At 32.0% G+C, this 21,611-nt stretch overlaps 2 protein-coding genes across 2 annotated transcripts; one reads left to right on the forward strand and one right to left on the reverse strand.

The window, feature by feature from the left end:
* The first annotated feature begins 11,969 nt into the window (after positions 1-11,969).
* LOC107911331 (uncharacterized) lies at positions 11,970-12,631 on the forward strand. The gene has a single exon (XM_016839189.2). The coding sequence runs from the start codon at positions 12,014-12,016 to the stop codon at positions 12,389-12,391; it is 378 nt and encodes a 125-aa protein (XP_016694678.1). The 5' UTR covers positions 11,970-12,013; the 3' UTR covers positions 12,392-12,631.
* A 3,918-nt stretch (positions 12,632-16,549) lies between these two features.
* Positions 16,550-20,967, reverse strand: LOC107912910 (putative disease resistance protein RGA1). Its single transcript, XM_016841286.2, has 2 exons — positions 17,342-20,967; positions 16,550-16,791 (listed from the first exon to the last, which is right to left on the reverse strand). The coding sequence occupies exons 1-2, from the start codon at positions 20,812-20,814 to the stop codon at positions 16,731-16,733; spliced, it is 3,534 nt and encodes a 1,177-aa protein (XP_016696775.2). The 5' UTR covers positions 20,815-20,967; the 3' UTR covers positions 16,550-16,730.
* Positions 20,968-21,611: the final 644 nt, after the last annotated feature.

Raw genomic sequence — 21,611 nt, forward strand, 5'->3', positions numbered from 1 at the left:
TGTGGCTAGTCCGTGTATAATGCATTAAGCTCTGTGGAAGAGTTACACGGCCGTGTGCCAAGCCATGTAACAAACTGTAGCCGTGTGGAACATGCAAATAGGATTCAAGGAAGACACAGCCGTGTGGAAGGTATTAGGCCATGTAAGAATCGAAATATCTTAGGGTTTTAAGGGGACATGGCCGTGTGAAGGGCCACATTGCTCATATGCCCATGTGGCTAGTCGTGTGGCCCTATTTCGAGGCATGGTTTGCCTCAATTCGTTTGTAAAAGAGCACACACCTTTCACCAGGATAGCGATTAACGTTCCTTGCACTTAAATCTAGTTCGATTTAGCTAAATCGGGTCTTTCAATGACAAAATTGCATGAATTAATGATCGATTTCAAGATAAATCAAGATTGTCGAAAGATTCGATGGTAAATCGAGAAACATCCTTTAATTGTTCGCGAGAGTATCGTTAGATAGGAATTCTATAAAGATTCGAGATCAACCATCGGAATTGAGATGTACTTACCAATTCTTGACAACGATCAAAGATTGTTTCTACTAGAGATTATGAATCCGGTTGAGAAACGAGTTAAAATCGGGAATTGATTTTGATTCAGAATCAAGAATAAATTTTAGCAATGGGAAAAAAATATTTTGCAAAGAAGAAGATGAAAAAGAAAAGGGGGAAGAAATAGGGAGAGAAGAGAAAAAAAATCAGTTTATTTTGGAAAAGAAAACTATAGTTCAATTGTAATTAGAAAAAGTATTAAATACTTAGGGTTTTCAAACCTTGAGGGGGCTGGATAGCAATTTACCCCTTTTGCCGAAAATAAAAAGGGACAACATGACTTGATATTGGGCATGCAAGGGAGAAGTGTAAAGGCTTAACCATTAGGCTACTACCCATAACTTGTTAAATTTTTACTCTAAATTATATATATTCTAATGTGATTTTTATCCTAGGTTGCTGAAAAGAAAAATAAATAAATAAATAAGAGAGGAGTGGATAAAACCCAGGACCTTTAGGAAGCATATTAACTACTTAACCATCAAACCTAGGTCAACTTTTGATTAATTATTTCAATCAACCCCCTATATTTTGGGGTGTGACATGTATTTTTTATTTAATGTTGCTTAAAGCTTTTTAAATTTTTAACTAAATTTTTTAACATATTAGGTTTTTGGTTAGATGGTTAGATAGTTGCAAATACATCCTTGAGTCTCGGGTTAGATTCTTTTCCTATTCACATTTGTATTTTTTATTTCATGATGCTTCAAGTTTTTTAAAATTTTAATTAATTTTTTACATATTAGTTATTTTTATTAGATCGTTAGATAGTTGCAATTACATCCTTAAATCTCGAGGTCGATTCTTCTATTACTCGCATTTGTATTTTTTTTATTTCATGTTGCTTCAAACTTTTTTTAATTAATATTTTTAACATATTAGCTACTTTCGTTAGATGGTTAGATAATTACGATTACATCGAAGTTCCATTATTTTTATAACATATTAATGTATTTTTTTATTTCATATTTTTTCAAGCATTTTTATTTTTAATTAATGTTTTGGTGATATTTTTTAATTATTTTTATAAGCTTATTATCATTTTTTTCAATTAATTATATTTGTAACAATTAGTTGATTTTATTTTATTTTTATAAAATCAAATAATTATAGTGATTATCGATATTTAGTCTTTAATTATTTTTTCTTTCTTTTTTTTTTACGATTTTTTTATATTGCGATTATCGACAAATCCTAAAAATTTGGCTTCATAATTTCAACGATGAAGAAGCTGAACAAGTTATCATCAACAGGTTCAAACATGGTAAGTAATTTGGTTTTGGTATATCATTCAGATCCATAAATTCCAAATACAAAACTTAACCGACTTTTATTATGTAAATTTTTACTTACAAAATCCATTGCAATTAGCAAAATTAACACAAACCATAACAATTAACTGTTGGGATATAATAATAATAATAATAATAAAATGCAAAACCAAACATTTCCTTTATAGTTTGCTAAAGTTTTAATATCAAATATTAATATGGCATTTAATTCAAGTTTAGAAATTTTAAATGTTTTATTTATTTATTTCTTAAATATTATCCTATAAATATCCGATTTTCAAGAGAAATAAAAATAAACTTTTTAAGTCCTTGATTGGGTGAAAAAAGTGTTACTTTCTGATTGGGTGTATTTTGGGTGATTGAATTTGTTCTATCTTGGGGAACACGTTCAACAAAATTTCTTGACACGTGACATTATCATTGAGAGTGACTCAATCTCCATCACCTTATTTGAATATAGTTTAATATCATATAATTTAACAAATTATCATTTTTTATTTAAATTTATCTCACATTTGTTTTTCTATTTAAAATTTAAATTCATTAGTGAATTTAACCATTTATCATTTTAACATTTAAATTTACCTTCTAATTTTATTTTTTTATTTAAAACTTGAAATTAGTAAAAACTCAATGTTTGGTTTATCATTGTTTAAAATTATCTCACTATTAAATTTTGAAATTAGTAAAAATCAGTGTTTGCTTTATCATTATTTTAAATTAATTTTATGTTAAAAAATGAATGCATAAATTAGATAGACCATGTGGCAAAGAAAAGGAGACAGTCCACATTACATGTACTTAAGACTTTGTAGTATAATATATATAGATTTTATTCAATTTTATAAAAGTTAATATAATAGAAATTTATGTAATATTTGGGAACAAATTAATCAGAGTTAAGGAGTTCCTTTTCGAATGAGATTTGGATATTTAAGATTTTTTTTTTTTTGAAAAGGAGTTTCTATATAATCTTCTTATGCTTGTTTTTAGAATTTGTATTTTTATTTAATATAAAATTTAAAAAATAAAAAAACAAATGTCGAATGAGATTGGTCGCTACTTATTAATTTTTTTTAAAAAAAACTATATACTTTTTAAAAAAGAGATGTTGAAATTATGATATTTAACCTTTTTTTTATCCAAAAATATCTAAACTAATATAAAATACTATATTAATAAGATTAAAACTAATAAATATTTTTTTTAAAAATTAGTATTTATCTATATCAAACAACATAATTTTATTCCAAACTTATATTTTACTAATTGGGGAGGGGTCCATTTACACCGATGTAAATTTAAGTGGTTTTATACTCTTCCTTATATTTTTGTACGATTAATATTTTAACAATCCAATCATCACATTTTATACTTCATTCATGTAGATCATGCATGCTAAATTTGACATAATTTAAAATTTTCTAATTATTTATTTTATGTAAAAAAAACTCTCAACCGTTAAATATATTTTAATGTAGACAATATTTTAGATTGATATGATAGAGATATCAGATTGATTTAAAATTTTGAATGCATTAAAAATACTAATATCATGATAAATTCAATGGTTGGATCGTCAAAATATTATTCGCATAAAAGGTTATGAAAGGGTGTAAAACCACTTAAGTTTTACACTAGTGTAAGTGGATCACTCCCCTTCGTAATTTACTGCACAATTTTCTAATATGAATTCAACACTTTTTTAAATTTAGTAGTAAAATTCAATACTTAATTTTTCAACACTTAAATTTTATGTTTATCAAACAACACTTAAATTAACCAATATTTATAGTATATCAAATTGATTTATACCAAAACCTTTTACAAATTCATGAATTTCAAAACTGTTAGACACATTTAAAGGCAAGAAAAATTGTGTAACTATTTCTATGGCTGAAATAGTGGCCACAAGCATTGTTTCATTTCCATATTTGCCTATTTTCAGAGTTAGCAAATTTTAAAACAAAAATATTGAGCTATCTGTTTTGAAGATCTTTGGACGAGCTAAAACCTAAAACATGAAGACCAATTGAGTCGAAATTGGAGACTTAAAGATTGGTTATTGCAAATTAAGTCCGGTTACTCGCGGAACAAGTGAAGCTACTTTTTATAGTTGAAGACATTGGATTACATCCAAGACTTTTATGGAATTATTATCCTATGTTGTTTTTTAGCTTTACTTTATAGAAAAGTTATTAAACTATAACTCTTATGTAAACAAAACTTAAATAGTTTACAAAACTTAAATCTTGCCTAGGTTAAAGTAATCGAGAGACCCAAAAAGATAGTGGATTGCTCAAATTTGTTCAAGTTAAGAACATGTATGTGTGCATTATTTTTGTAAGCAATCAAGAAAGTCTCTTGACTTGCAAAACTAAACATTCAAGGGGAAAATTTCGTGGGAGAGTGATCTAGCCTTTATACAACGGTGAGATCGCTAAAGTGGTGAGAGTCAGACTAGTCTTAAGACTTAAAACATTGGTTGCACTATGCGTCGCAGACGTAGACTGAGGTTGAATTGTATAAACAATCTCAGTGTTAATTATTCTTTTGTGCACGTTTTGATTTCGTGGTTGAAACTGATACCACAATTATAAACACCATCTTAGCCGCAGTTTCTGTTTGCCAAGCAAATACCTCTCATTTCATAATTAATATCATATTTATATATACAACTGCATCATTTTAAAAATTTAAATTCCAAAAATCTAACATACACAATGTACTTGTATCGAATATGATTATTGTATTGTTGGTATGAAAATTTATATAAGTGTATATGAACTAATAATTCATACCATTAAAATATTAAAATATATATCCGATTGGTTTTGAAACTTTGAGATTATCATACCATAACGAATTCTTTGAACGAGAAAAAAAGTCAAAATTATTTGATACTATCATGAAACAATATTGTAAATATTTCTTTTTTTTAATTAATTTGAGGGTCATTACGTTGCATATAAAAGATAACCCCTTTTTAACATTTCTTTTTTTAATTTTCGTTCATCCTATACTATTTAGAAAAAAACAGGTAAATCGTTTTCTCTCAAAAGAGATTATTTGACAAAATCCAATAATATATGCTGTGGTCAAAAACTTCTAGATGATTCACGACCCATATAAAATTCAACAACCAATGTTTTACGCCATTCTATTTTGGTAAAATTCTGGTATTAGCCCTTATATTACATGTAAGTTATGGATTTAGTATTTATATTGTAATTTGATCATTTTTAGTCCTTATATTTTTTAAATTTTGAAATTTCAGTATTGACCTAAATTATAACTGTTAAATTTATTAAGTAAAGTTCTACTATTTTCAAAATTTTTATGTGACAAATGCATTATTATATATGTAATATTATGTTAACTTGTTATTTTCATATAATACTCATAAAAACCCATGTCGTTTTAACTAATGGATAGTGGCGAAGCCCCTAAAATGAAATATTTTTCATTTAGGCCCTTTAATAAATTATAAAATTTTCAATTTGTAATGGTAAAATTGCACTTTGCCCCCTAAATAATAAAATTTTGAATTAATCCTTTAAAAATTATAAAGATAGAGGCTATTAAAATGGTGAAATTGTATTTTTACTATCGTATAAATATACAATTTAATTCCAATCTCCCAAAAATATTTTCTGGCTTCACCCCTGCTAATGGAGTTGGTTATCATTTGAGTCAAAATTAAATTTTAAAATTTTAAAAAATACAAAGAATACAAATTTTCAAAAGGATACTACTTCTGTTTGGGTCAAGAATGAAGTTTAAAAAATTCTAAAAGTATAGGGGTAAAATTGATCGATTAAATTAGAGTACAGAGACTAAATTCATAACTTAAGCATAGTATAGGGGTTAATAGCAAAATTTGACCTTCTGTCATATTAAGTTCCTTCAAAAACTGTTGAAACTTCATTTAAAAGTTTTTAACTTTCAAAGTGGAATGGTAAGATTGGGTTTTAAATGAGTTTGAGTTGGCTTAAATTTAAAGTTTAAAACTAGATATGAGTTAAATAGAGTTTTATTTTTAAAGTTTGAATTTTTTTTTTAATTTACTTTCTTTTATACAAGTTTTTTGTTTTTTGATATAATGCTTAGAATTATTTATAGTCCTTTCCCCATCATTAAATAGGAGGATATTACGTTTTAGCGCACTTAAACTCACATCCTTCTGCACTGACAACAATACCGATGTTAACTGAGCTAAAACTCATTATTATTATTTGATAAAAAAAAACTCGATTATCATAGTCCAAGTTTTGATTATTTATATTTTTGCTCATGTTTGAATAGAAATTTTCAATACTGATTAAAAAGGGAAAAAAAACTCAATTGCAATTTGCTAAATAGCTTAAACATTTTGAACTTAACTTGACAATCTGTCGTAGAGTGTGTATATTAATAATAATCTATGTGAATAATGTGCAACTGTACACAATCGTAACAAGTAATAAAATAGTTAGTAGAGTACCGTCTTCACAAGGATTGTGTGTGCAACCAAAAATTGTAAAATTTAATTATCAATTTGGCAAACAATAAAAATATGGTTAAGGAATGTGCTAATTAACTAAATAGAATTTAACCTAGATGAATGCACAACTTAACAACACAAAATAATAAGCAAATAGCAAGCGTTAAATACAATGACATGAAGGACTAGAATAGTTAATCCCCTTTAACCTATATTTATTAAAACAATGATAAAGAATGTTATGGGTTGACTATGGCATAATTGGTGATTTACTAACCCCGATTTTATGAGTGCTCGACTTCTCTCGAAGTCCTAAGCTTAACCTCTTAGTCTCTTCGCATATGTCTATGTCGAGTCTAACTTTAAGATTACCTTTCCAGGCATCATTCCTACTAATTAAGTGAGGTAATAGTGATATGTCTATACCGAAACAAGTTTAACCACATTAATCCTAGGGTTATGCAAGGTAATAAATATCCTTCGATACTATTACACATGATTAAACAAGCACCAATCAAGTATTGTGTCAATTAATAACTATATTTTCAAATCGATTTACTAATTCAATTACTTACCAACATCGAGCATGTGTTAGGAAGTATGATCATGATAGTACTTGACTAAGTAAAACTACCAAATGCACAGGACATCTCTACCAAAACTTCATTGAATATATACTAAAGTTGCATAAACATTATAGCATCAACAAGATTAAGTCATAGTAATTAAACAGAAAATAAAAAAAACAATAAGCAATCATGTTTTCAATTTAAGAATGAAGTAACAAATAAAAGAAAGAAGAATGTAAGGTGATTTTCGGTGGTTCTCCGCGGTGGTTCACGATTTTTCTCCTCGTTTCTCCCTTTACTTCACTCTTAGCAATGCTTTCTCAAGCTATTCCTGAAACTCTCTTGCTTCTCACTCATGGAATTGCTCTTTTACCACAACCCATGACCTAAGGGTGATAGATTTCCCATGTTCTATCCCTTCTTGACTTGGATTTGGTTCGATATTTTTAGGTATACTAAAAGCTAAATTATTTTGCAATAATTGAAAATTTTGATCTATTTGACGCACACCGGCTTGCACCACATGTAAACCTTCTTCTACTTTGCTAACCCTAATCAATAGCAATGAGTCACTATTAAAGGTCGATTTTCTCTCCAAATATTGGGTGGCCGTAAATGATAATGGAGGTTGGTATAATGCATTGGGTCTTGAAGGATTAAGTTTTTACGATCCTTGATTAGAGGGACCCCTTTGGTTCCCTCCCCACTTAAGGTTGGGATGGTCACGCCACCCCATGTTATAGGTGTTTGAATAAGGCTTGTATCCTCTATTCCCCACATAATTAACCTCCATTTGGCTACTCTCATTGTTATTTCCCCATATTGTGCCCTCACCATCAGTTTCAACATTAGAATGAGTGAAAAGTGGCTGATTTGGAACTTGCGCCTTTGCCAAACTCATCTCAAGTTGATTGAGCCTTTCGAGGACTTGTTGGTACTTGTCCTTGCTATCGACCGCATTTGCGATCAATTTCTAGACTTTATATATGAACCACTTAATCAACCACATATCTTCAATAAGTTGGCAAGCTTGGACATATGTCTTTAACATGAACGCCCATGCCGACGCACTGGTAATATTAGAGTGCAAGTTTCCATATAGCTCATTATAAAAAACTTAGAGTTGTAGCCAATCTTGCAGGCTGCGGTGTGGACACTTATGGAGCATGAGTTTAAAGCGCTCTCATACCTCATAAAGTGATTCCCCTTCTAATTGTCGAAAGTTCATGATATCCATGTGAAGCTTCATCGTCTACTGATGCTAAAATACGCTTTAATGGATCGTCTATCGAATTGAAGTCCCATTCTATAACGACTAATGACTCTATCTCGGACATAGCAAAACGTTCCTTACCTTTATTAGGATACCTCATGGATTTGAATACATTAAAGGTTACCTGATCGTTTTGAACTCGCATGGTGAGTTCCTCTTTTTGGACATCTATCAACGATATCCCAGTTGTCAAGAAAGGTTTTCCCAAGATGATAGGGATGTATTTATTTGCTTCAAAATCCAAAATAAGAAAATTAATAGGAAAAATAAATTTTTTAGCACGTACCATAACATCTTCAATTTTCCCTTCAGGATGTGTTATCGATCTATCTGCCAATTGCAGTACAACCGTTGTCGATCTAACCTCACCAATACCCAATCACTTAAACACAGACATGGGCATCAAGTTTATACTCACTCCCAAATCGCATAAATCCAATCCACAATAAGAATCTCAAATGTAGCATGGTATATGGTAAAACTTTTCGGATCCTTCATTTTCGGTGGCAGTTTGTCTTGTAAGAATGCGCTGCATTCCTTTGTCAAAGATACTGTCTCAAATTCCCTCAACCTTATATTCTTAGAGAGGATGTTCTTTATGAATTTAGCATAATTCAACATTTGCTCTAGAGCTTCCAAAAGAGGGATGTTGATATGTAGTTGTTTAAGCATATATAATAATTTCTTAAATTCTGCCTCTTGCTTCTACTTCTGGAATCTCTATGGATAAGGAGGTGGTGGAACTTTAACCTTAGTCGGACAGTTTTTATGAGGTGATGGTGTCTCCGTGTTTGTTGTTGGTGTTGAACCTTTAGGGCTATTATGTTGTGCTTGTCATAGGGCCAAGCTTCTGCACTACGGGAATTTCAACATTTGGTTGAACTTCCTCTTGATTCTAAGCAGCAGCAGGCTTATTTTTAGCCTCAACAACTTCGGGTTCCAATGCCCTTCCGCTCATTAAGATGGCAGCTTAGCAATGTTCTTTTCCCGCTCTTCTTGAATTTGCAATGTCACTCAACAAAATACCTTAGGGTTTGCTTTAAAGTTCATTAACTAGTTGTCTATCTGATTCTCCAAGTTCTTTAATGTTGTCATTTGGCTTTGAATCAAGGCACCATTCTTTGTTGTGTACGCTTTCATCAAATTCTCAATATTACTTAAAGAATCAACTGACGGAGGTTTCTAAACTTGCTAAGAAAACCCTAGCGGATGATTTGGCTGGGATTGCATATAAGGGTTGCTAGGATCAGACTCTTGGTTATTTTATGAGAAATTCAAATGATTTTGCTATGAAGGGTTGTAAAAATTTGACTGCTATTCTGATTTTGGTTACCCATGTAATAGACGGATTTTGGGTTTGATGGGCAGTTTTCAAACATATGTTCATCTCTACAATAAACATAGGAAATATTCTCAAACTGGCTTGACTGTTGACCTGTTATGTTAGCATTGAAACCATTAATAGTTATGTTCTTAAGCATAGAAGTCATAGAAGATACCTGAGCTACCAATGATGAAAGTGCATCCACTTCATGTATTCTTGTCACTCTTCTTCGTATGGTTATTCGGTTGGTTGGCCACTGATAATTATTGTTAGAAACTCTTTCAAGAATTTCATAAGCCTCATTGTAAGATTTTTAAAGAAAGGGTCCATTTGCAAACACATCTACAACCATTCTAGTATGTGCGTTAAGACCATTGTAAAAAGTCCCCAATTGGATGTAGTATGGAATACCATAGTGAAGGAACTTTCTTAATAATTCTTTTAACCGCTCTCAAGTTTCATATAATGATTCTTTGTCAAGTTACTGAAATGTGATTATTTCTTTTTAAAGCTTAACATTCTTACTAGGAGGAAAATATTTTATCAAGAATCGTTTAGCCAATCATTGCCATGTAGTTACAGAATCGGGCAGTAAGGAAATCAACCATGCTCATGCTCTATCTCTCAACGAGTATGAGAATAACTTCAATCTCAAAGCGTCTGCAGTGACTCCATCCAATTCAAATGAGTTGTTAACCTCTATGAATAGTTAGAGGTGCAAATGTGGATCTTTGGAAGACATTCCACTAAATTGGCCCACCATTTGCAACATTTGGAACATAACTGACTTCAATTCAAACTACAGTGCCTCAATTTTGGGTTTCTGTCATCAGCAACAATGACTGAATTTCGAGCGATGTGAATAGCTCCTCAATTTTGATTTTGTTGTAGAGGATCCATTATCACCTGAATAATAATGAAAATTACTAAAAATAAAAATGAAATGAATTTAAACCAAATTGCAAAATTTCAATTTCACAAATAATTACTAAAACACAATCCTCAACAATGGCGCTAAAAACTTGTCGCGGAGTGTGCATATTAATAATAATCTATGCGAATAATGTGCAAGTGTACACAATCATAACAAGTAATAAAGTAGTGAGTAGAGTATCATCTCCAAAGGGACATTGTGTGCAACCAAAAATTGTGAAATTTAATTATCAATTTAGCAAACATTAAAAATATGGTTAAGGAATGTGCTAATAAACTAAACTTAATTTAACCTAGATGAATGCACAATGTAACAACACAAAATAATAAGCAAATAACAAGCACTAAACACAATGGCATGAAGGACTAGAATAGTTAATCCCCTTTAACCCATATTCATTAAAACAATGATAAAGATTGATATCGGTTGACCGTGGCATAATTGGTGATTTACTAACCCCGATTTTACTAGTGCTTGGATTCTTTGAAGTCCTAAGCTTAACCTCTTAGTCTTTTCGCATATGTTTATGTCGAGTCTAACTTCAAGATTACATTTTCAAGCATCGTTCTTAAGAATTAAGTGAGATAACAGTGATATGTCTATATAAAAACAAATTTAATCACATTAATCCTAGGGTTATGCAAGGTAATAAATATTCATTGATACCATTACATTTAATTAACACATGATTAAACAAGCACCAATCAGGTATTGTGTCAATTAATAACCATCTTCTCAGATCGATTTACTAATTTAATTACTTACCAACATCATGTATGCATCAGGAAGTATGATTGTGATAGTACGTGACTTAGTACAACTACCAAATGCACGGAACATCTCTACCAAAACTTTATTGAATATAAACTAAAGTTGCATAACCATTCTAGCATCAACAAGATTAAGTCATAGTAATTAAAGAGAGAACACAAAAACAATAAGCAATCATGTTTTCAACGGAAGAACGAAGTAACAAATAAAAGAACGAAGTAACAAAAGTATTGAAAATAACTCTATATTTTAGAATTATCACAATCATTGAACAAAATTTGAGTTTTATTGTTTACTGTTCATTTGAATAAGACTAAAAAGATTAAAAAATATATATTACTATTTATATATTTTGATAATAAAATTTAAATATACATTTAAATTATTAAATATAAAATCAATGAGGCTCAAATTCATGAAATTTCTTCGTACTTGGTAGTTTGGGTGAAGTGAATAAAATATTTGCGTAGAACTACTAATATTTTAGCTTCAGAAACCAATGATACATTCACAAGAAATCAGTAGTCATAGACGATGGAACTTTCATAGTTCATACCAACATAGTTTAGGTTTTTTTTTTATTTTAATCCAAATTCAACAATAAATAATTTTCCATTAACACAAACAAAATTGAGTTTAATTAGCTATCCATATTCTAAAATTCATTTCATTTGTCAAAGACCGACTTTGCTGACTGACAACTATTTGACTTTCATTTCATGATCAATTTTCTATATATATTCACTATTACCAACGGATTGCCCAATCTCAAAATCTATCTTTCCATTTACTCCTAAAAAAAGCAATTTAATGGAGTTTCTTCAGAAATCAATTCCCGGTACCTTGAAGGGATACTGGAGAAGGCGGCGATACCAAAGACTCCACGGCGGCGAAGTGATCAAGAAAAAGAACGTAAAACTCACGAGGATCGGAGCGAGGTCGCGAAGGTTTTGGAAGATCAAAGCGATACCGAAGCTGCGATGGAGGCCGATGAAGCTTTTGACGAAGCTCAAAAACGGTTACATGAATATGATGTTAAGGTTAGCTGGGACTGAGAATCAATTCGGAGGGAAACGGATTCCCAAAGCTCGAAAGGTTGCTTTGGGTTATTCGTGCTATGAATTTGATCAAAGGTTGGTTTATGAGATTTACAAGAATTTAAGTGCTACTCATGAGCTATATGGATAAAGGAACTTGGACGGATAGGGATGAATCTTAGAAGATGATTTTGTAAATTTGATTCAGTTCAGTTCATTTTTTTTCAAGTCCGTTAGCTAGCAAAGGAGCAGCTTCAAGGACAACTCCACAACTGTAGAGCCTCCTGCAAGTCTGAGGCCATTGCTTGGCAAAGGAGTAATTAGATTGTATAATCAGCTCTTATGTACCAAAAACATATATGTATATATATCAACCAATCATTACACAAAAGTAAGCAATTACCTCAACCAATAAATTTACTTACGAATTATTCACACATGTTTCAACCTAAACTAATTCATTCAAACTTAATTCAACATCCCTCAACCTTATAGCCAATTATTAATATTTTTATTTAAATTTACTTATATTATATAGAAATATAGAAATCAACTGATACTACTGAATCATCGGATCATCTGGAAATTAAGTGCTAAACTGTCAATCTAAAGATCCGATCCATCCACTCTCTAATTTTCAATCCGTCGAATTAGTTTTATTTTATTTTATCTTCAATGTTTAAATGCTTTAAACACTAGTTTTAATGTAAACAAAAGTATACAAATAGTTAATAGTTTTAAAAAATAATTGAACTTAAGGTCTGTTTGATTGAGAGTAAAATATTTTCCGTAAAATGATTTCTGGAAAATGTTTTACTGGAAAATATTTTCCGGTGTTTGATTGAATCTGTGTAAAATATTTTCTGCTGCTTGGCAGATTTTTTGAAAATATTTTTCGGAAAAGTTGTTTTTACATATATTAATATATATTAATAATTTTTTATATTTTAAATTATTTTTACATATATTGCAATGATTTATTTATAATAATACTCAATTATTAAGTTACAATATTAATCGTTATAAATTGAAAAAAACTAATATCAAATAAATCATTTGTAATTGTGTTAAAAAAACAAGTATTGAATAATTAAAAAAATAAGTTACTGGAAAATCGATAAACAGAAGCAGTTTTCTACCGGAAATGAAGGAAGGAATGAAGGAGGCGATAAAGAGGAGAGCACGGAAAATGTCTTACGGAAATTGAAAGGGTAAGACATTTTCCCTAAAATGTAACCCATTTTCCCTTGTTTTGGAGTTCATTTTCCAAATGGAAAATATTTTCCGCCAATCAAACGCTGGAATAGTTGGAAATGATTTTCCGGAAAATCAATTCCGTCAATCAAACAGACCCTTAAATGCTAATATTTTTAGGGTAAATCATCAAATAGTCACTTTTGTTTTTCTCACGTTATATTTTAGTCATTTATGTTTAAAATGTTACGTTTTAGTCAATTATGTTATAGCGTTGTAACATTTTAGTCATTGAGTCATTAATTGTCGTTAACGGTGTAACGGTAAACTGACGTGGCACGTTAAATCATCATTTCAAACGAAAATTTTAGGTTAAATTCTACAATTGGTCCCTATATTTTTTTTCATTTTGTGCAATTTAATTTTTAGGAAAACAGAAGAGAATAGAAAGTAAAGAGAAAAAAAAAAGGAAAGTTAAAAAAAATATTAAAAAATTAAATGGGAAGATGACTAGTCTTGGCTATCAGAGCAATTGACTCCACGGGTAGAGATATAGACGTATTCATTGGTAGAATGATACATTTGACTAGATTCAAAATGAATTAATTTTGAATTTGTTTGTGAATTAATTCACTTATGACGTTCATGGTGTAATTTACCTAAATCCTAAGTTAATCACTAACCATGCGTATGCAATTCATGTGCTTTGATATAAACATTTTAAATTTTAAATTTAAAATTATATTTTATTTTAAATTTTAAAAATTATTTTTAAAAATATAAAAATTATGTTTTTAATAGTTTTTAAAATTTTAAAAATTAATTAAATGCTGACTTATAATCCATATAACAATCCACAAATATGCCATGTCAGCAAAGTTAACAAATGTTAACTAAAATACAAATTGAAAAACTAAAAAAACAAAAAATAAATGAAAACTAAAATGCTTTTTCCGTTTTATGGGGTGCATGTATTTCAAGATGCATAGTAGAATCAAACAATCAATTTAATTATCAACATGTATTTCAATTCCAATCAGCCAATTCAACAAACGACCATTTCAAATATAAAAATTAACTGAGCAAATTTTACATGAGTTTAGAAATGCTTAGCCGAAAATGGAGAATGCAACGATGTCCACCAAAGAGACAAAAAAATCCATACCAAATGGTATATTCCATCTGATAAGAGTAGCTCACCACACTTTTACTCTTGATTTTTTATGAATGAGAAGTTTAAAAGTCTCTCGTACAACACTATATACTCATGTAGGAAGAAAAGATTTTTCATACTTAGATTTTCTCAAAATATATTTCACACCCAATTTTCTTAACTTTCGAGTTGTTGAGGATGTAAATTGAACTTAATCACCTCAGAATTTTTCATACTCAAAATAGAAGTAGCCCATATTTCAAATCTATTACTTGAATGATCTTTCAAATCTATGCTAACCAAGTATAACTATCAGAAGGAATTGGATAAATAGAAATTTCATTTTTAAGCATGTGCTCTAAAAGATGATTTTTTTCCCCTTTATTAATTATTAGATGAAATCAGTTCTCAAGAATAGAAGACGGCATACCATCCTTTTTTGTTAGAACATAGATTTACTTTTTAAGAGGGGATAAAGAAACCGAATCATTAGAAATATCTTTTCTCTTTCTACCAAGAACAGTGGCGTATCTAGGAGAGGCTAGCAGGGGCCTGACCCCTCCTAAAATGGAAAATTATTTATTTAGGCCCTTTAGAAATTTTAAAATCTTAAATTAGTAGAGTTAAAATTTCATTTTGGCCCCCCTAAAAATAATAAAGTTTTGTTAGGATCGTCCCGATTAAGCAACAAACAAGTAAAAATAGTAGAAGAAATTGAGAAGATGAACACACAAATTTAACGTGGAAAAACCCCTCCAAAGAGAATAAAAAACCACGGGTAAAGATAATTTTACTATAATGGCAAAAGAACGAAGAGTACAAAAGATGGAGATAAAAACTAAATCCCGAAAACCCGAAAACAAAGAACCCTCAAAAGTTAAACACAAAATTCTCTGAATGTATTATGAGTCCTAATCTAATGGGTATATTTTTCTAAGATTGTAAAAGAGCCTATTTATAGGCTAAATTAGTAAGTCAAATAAACTATACTAATAAATGTTAAATATATTATATTAATAAATACTAAATCTTCTAGAAAGAAAATATATTTTTGTTTAACTTGACTTGTAAGTAATTTCTTAGAATTTGGGTCACACAACTCTAACAAGTGTTGATTTAATTCTTTAAAAGTTAAAAATACAAAAATTACAATTTAATTTCGATCCTTTTCTGACTTCACCACTGATGAAGAACATAAACAGATTAAGAAGGATGTCTGCAACTGATGTTGCCCATTACTGGAAACAATACTTACAGCACAATCAACAACAATAATAAGATAAACATTCATTCTAGGAATGAAATATGTGTATGTTTTAGTAGTTCAAAAAAAATGTTTTTAAAAATATCGTAATTATCTTCATCTATTGGCGTTGTCATCATACATCCTATGCTGGAATTACAATTGGAGGAATAATATATTTTTATTTCTAATATTTTTTTTAAGAAGAGGAATACACCTATTTTTTTCTAAGAAGAGGAATAGCATGCACTTCCAGAAACATACTAGTTAATTGATCCTCTCTTTTTAGGGAAACACTAACCTTTTTTTCAGTTAAATTTGGATTCAAATTAAAAGTAGTATGTAAATATAAAATTAAAATTACTTTTTTTTTTTGGAATAATAAATTAAGTCACGTGGACCAAGCATGGGCTAGATGTTTCAAAAATATCCAGGCTGCAATTTGGCCCAGTCGATAAGCTCTTCTAGGCTGGGCTATATACCAATACAGCTAGGAATTCAGCATTAAAGGTTAAAAATGAATAATTAATTTATAATATTATTATTATATTAATTTATGATATGACAAAATTTAAAAGGTTTTTTTATAACAAATTTACCAGTTAGGAGAGTCAAAAGGCAACTGCTTCCCCTATCCTCATGACTTTATTATTACGATATAAACTGATTTTTTTTTTTTTTGAGCAAAGAGCATATAGTATTATTAACATTTAAACATGGATCTTTTAAGAATTTTGTATATAAAAATCTCAAAAATATTGAATAGACCTACACTAAATACATCATACATACTCTACTCAAAACCTACAATTGAATGAATCCAAATAACATAAATCACAGATGGCGCAGATTATGTTGAACCCAGATATCAGCATTTTCACTCGTCCATTACCTTGGAATTCATGACTCTAGCTTACATTTCAACAACTTACTTGCTATGCCACATGTCCAATCACCAAACCTGCAAAATAAGCCCAATGCATCGAATTAAAACCTTGAATTTGCCTCTCTTTTTTACCAGTTCAGAACCGATATGTTCTGGGCTTTTCATTGCAAATTATATTGCTCTATAATTTTCTTAAACTACCCATGTCCGACACCCATATCCAGTCCATATTCGGACATGATTATCACGCTATAATCATTCCAAAGTCTCCAAATGATTCAAAATCATGGAAAAACAATTAACATACCCATGTTGGATGCATACATATTTCCGAGACTCATATCAAGTCCAAGTAACATAGATTGTAAATGTAGGTCAACTATTAAAAGGGATATATACACAAATTGTCAAAATGCAAAGGCTATATTGCACCTAATACTCATCTTGGCCATTTATTGCGCCCCATACTTGTCCCCGAGTCTAAATAACATAGAACGGCATAACAAGAAACATTATTAAGAGAACGGCTTGGTCAACCATTTCAGGATGATAATCAAGGCACATATAAAGGCAAAGATAGAATTAAAGTAAAAAACTACATAAATAACTACAAGGTAAAGTTTACCTTGTAAAGAGACTGCCATGGGATCTTCGTAGCTTAGAGTACCATGCTTTATCATAAGCAAAGATTTGAATATGGGGAACATGTGCTATGTAAGGCCAACCCTCTCCTCCCCCTTCGTTGCACCACTTTTCCAAATGGGGGCATCCCCGAATATATAGGTTCTTGAGTGTTGTGAGACTCTTTATCCCTTGAGGCAATGACATCAAATGAATACAATATTCGAAATTCAACTCACAAAGGGAGGTGAGATGTTCTATCTGGTTTGGAACAGAAGTAAATCCGTCACACCAACTAATTGTCAATTTTTGAAGAGCATTTAGATGCTGGATTTCCGCCGGTAAGGAATTCAACATCGGACAATCCGAAATGCACAATTCCTCAAGATGTGTCAAATGCATGACCCTATCAGACAAAGAGGTAAATCTATCGCACCCTAAAATCTCCAGGACACGAAGTGAAGTTAAGCCATTTACATTACCAGGAAACGAAACAAGACTGTGACAACTACCCAAACCCAAACTCTCTAAAGCATTGAGGTTTTGTAGTGCTTCAAGAATGTCTTCAAGCTTGTGGCAGCCGTAGATTTGCAAGTGTTTCAGCACAGATAGATTATCCAGATGATTCGACAGAGACTTGAGGACAGGTAATGATGCTATCCTCAACTCCTCAAGGTGTGTTTGATTTTGCAACAAACCACTGGGAAAAACTGTCAAGCCAGAAAGGTCATCGATCTCAAGTGAACCAAGATAAGGATCAAATAAGCCGCTCCCCCTTTTCCAAATTCGAAGCTTTTTGAGGGTTGGAAACTTTGGCAATTCAATCAACTCAGGGCATTTCCTGAAAACCAAGATTTGCAGACGAGGAAAATTTCCCCTTCCCTCAACTGTTTTCCACGTCTCCAAAACAGGCATCGAGTCAAAATAGAGTTCCTCCAATGATGAGAACGGATTGATCCCATTTCCATAGAATTCACTGCTAATGCACTTCACAGCATCCATTCCCTTTATTTTAAGAACCTTGAGCAACGGCAGTTCCCCTAGAGGTGGAAGATGTGAACATCTTTTACACAGGTCAAGCTCAACTGAGACCAGATTCGGTAAATCAATCAACCAACTGGGAAGCCTTAAACCTTGATAACAGCTTATCCGAAAATACTCCAGATTATAATGAGGTTGGAGACTGCTAAGAACCTCTTCTTCATTATCTGGAAATTCCCCTGCTTGTTTTCCCCAGATTAAACTCAATGATCGGAGATTTTGCTTCCTTATCAAGTTGGCACTCTTGGCTTCAGTTGAACCTGTCACATTATCGAGTTCCTTTAGAGACAACTCCTTTCCAAGGTCTAACTCTTTAAGCTCCCAAACTCCACAACCATGGTCCTTCCTTACTATAAATATACTCAGTTCTACCAATTGAGTCAGGTGCCCAATTCCAGGTGGAGTTTGCTCAAGAGAATCACAATGTGAGATATCAACACACTTTAGGCTTCTCATATGTTGCATTCCTTGGGGTAGCTCACAAAGATAGCGACACCAGGAGAGTTTCATAATCTGCAAGTTTAGGAGGCAATTGGCAGACTGGGGCAATCTTTTGATGCGAGAGTAAGACAAGTTTAGATACGTCAAGTGCACCAAGTTACAAAAAGATTTCGGAATTCTATCGATGCATGCGCTTCCCTGATAACGTATGTTTAAATATCTCAGGTGTACCATCTTTCCTAGCGACTTCGGTATTTGATGCATATTGCAGTCCAGTGCTCTCACATGTTTCAGAGGACAATCGGCTTTAGTCAGGCCAATGCCACCAAGAATGAGGGACCGCACTGACGAACAGCTTTTGAGGAGATTATATTGTTTGTCCAAGAGAATTCCGTAACCGAAAGGAGGCATTGGTTGAATGGGAATATGTAAGTGCCTAATCTGTTTTGGAGACCCAAACGACTGGTTTTTGTCATACATATAACATTCGAACCTCATTATCGAAATTGCAAGGTCATGAACGAGATCATGCATTTTACAGGTCACAGTGCCATCATCATCTTCAGTAACATCTTGAAAGAAGGACCTCCAAGTTAACTCGAGGAATATCTCATCTCCAATTTCACGCAACTCCCTACGTCCTCTAGAAGGAACAAATCCATTTGCCATCCATAACTCTATCAACTGAGATTTATCCATTTCACAATCTTTTGGGAATATCGAACAATACGCAAAGCACTGCCTTAAATATGATGGTAGATTGTCATAACTTAATCTCAAGGCAGGTAAAATGCCACTCCCGTCATCCGGTAACTCCCAGATCTCACTTTCTTTAACACATAACCAGTCACTTTCTCTACGCTTTAACCGCAACATGCTTCCAAGAGCTTTTACAGCCAAAGGAACCCCTCCACACTTCTGAACAATTTGCTTTCCAATGCTTTCCAATCTCTTGTATCCCTCCTCGCTTTCCATCAGAACAGAACGGTGCTTGAATAATAACCAAGAATTCTCATCCGATAAATAGTCCAAATGGTATATGGGAAGAGTAGCCATGATAAGAGCAACTTTCTCGATCCGGGTTGTAACTATGACCATGCTGCCTTTTGCTCCAACGTTCAATGAATTCCTAAAACCATCCCATTTTTCAAAGTTTTCATTCCAAACATCATCTAATACGAGAAGAAATCGCTTCCCCCTCAGCTTTTCTTGCAAGTATCGTTGCAGAGGGTCGAGCTCAACGATATCACAAGGACTACCATCAATGGACTCAATAACTGCTTTTATCAACCTTCTGACTTCAAAAGCATCGGATACACATACCCAAATCCTCAAAGCAAAACCCCTTTCAACCCTTTCATCATTGAACACCAGTTGAGCAAGAGTAGTCTTTCCAAGTCCACCCATACCACAAATGGCATAAATGGACAAATCATTTTTATCCAACGAACTACCAAACAACCCGTTGATTACGTTCTCTTTATCCTCATTTCTTCCCAATATTTCAGATTCATTGACCAGCGAGCTAGTCAATCGCCATTCCCTATCATCAATTTCTAAATCCCCAACTTTTTCAGTCAAATGGAATTTGTTTTTCTCCTCTGCTACAGCATCTAACCTCTGCCTAATTTGCTTAAGTTCATGAGCCTTCTTGAAAGTAAACACAGTGGAATTTTTAGAGGAAAAGAAATCACTTACTTTGCTGCTCATGTTTTCTCGAGCTTTCCATAGGAAAGCTTTTGCAGCAAACTCGTCGAGTAAATCATCAGCATCGTAAGCGATATCCTTGAGTTTTCTGAGCCAATTCCAGACGGCCTCGCTCCTCCATTGTTTCTGCTCTGCGTCTTGAAGCACGGCTTGAATCGTACTTAAAGTGCTCTCGAGATCTTGAAGGTCGGTTTCCAAATTACTTGCGATTTCAAATTCACGAAGAGCTAGAGAATTGAGGTTCCCTAAGATGGTACTCACAAGGGAAGAAACAAAAACATCTGCCATGGACAACCCCCAGAATTCAAAAGATTCAAAGGAAACTTACGAGAGAATAAAAGAAGAACGATTTGAGGGAAGCAATGGAGCTTAGAAACGAAGTAAAGAAGTAAAAGCTGCAGAGAATTAGGAGAGAAATGCAGAGAAGAAATGATTGAGGAAAAAATGGAATTGGAAGTCTAGTTATGCGTATGTCCCACACGGTGCTGACTGCTGACTGAGTTGACTCAGGACATGATTAAGGAGTAATCGGAAATTTACGTGATATTTGTGCCTGACTTTTTTTTTAAGAAAATAAATAGAATTTAATTGAGATAAATTTGTATTGACGTTGCTTTTTTTTTTTTGTAACGTGAGTAAAACATATTTAATTAAGACTTAATAGTACGAGCAGAGTTGGAAGGTAAAAAGCGTTTATCCATCCGAATTTTATCATCAACCAAAGGAGAAGTAAAATGAAAGATTTTTATGCAAATGGGAAAGCTTTTTATTATATCAAAGTCTGCAACAGTGTTTACCTTTGTAGGTATTTGTTTAAACAGCATTCTCCACTTACATTTGCACAGTTCTTGAATTTGCATAATCAAATCTCTATTTGAATGTCCTCTATAATTTCCATTAATACATTTGATAGCTAGACCACAATCAGACTTAATAATAAAATTCACCCAATTGGTTTCTTAAGCTACTTAGAGTCTATCGTAAATAGCCTAGAGCTCAGCTTGTAGCACACTACATCTCCCAATTTTCTTCACATTCCCCACATCCATCCACCATGCTCATCACGTGCTACTGTTGCAAGACTC

The sequence above is a fragment of the Gossypium hirsutum genome, chromosome D11, assembly GCF_007990345.1.
Source record: "Gossypium hirsutum isolate 1008001.06 chromosome D11, Gossypium_hirsutum_v2.1, whole genome shotgun sequence".
NCBI lineage: Eukaryota > Viridiplantae > Streptophyta > Magnoliopsida > Malvales > Malvaceae > Gossypium > Gossypium hirsutum.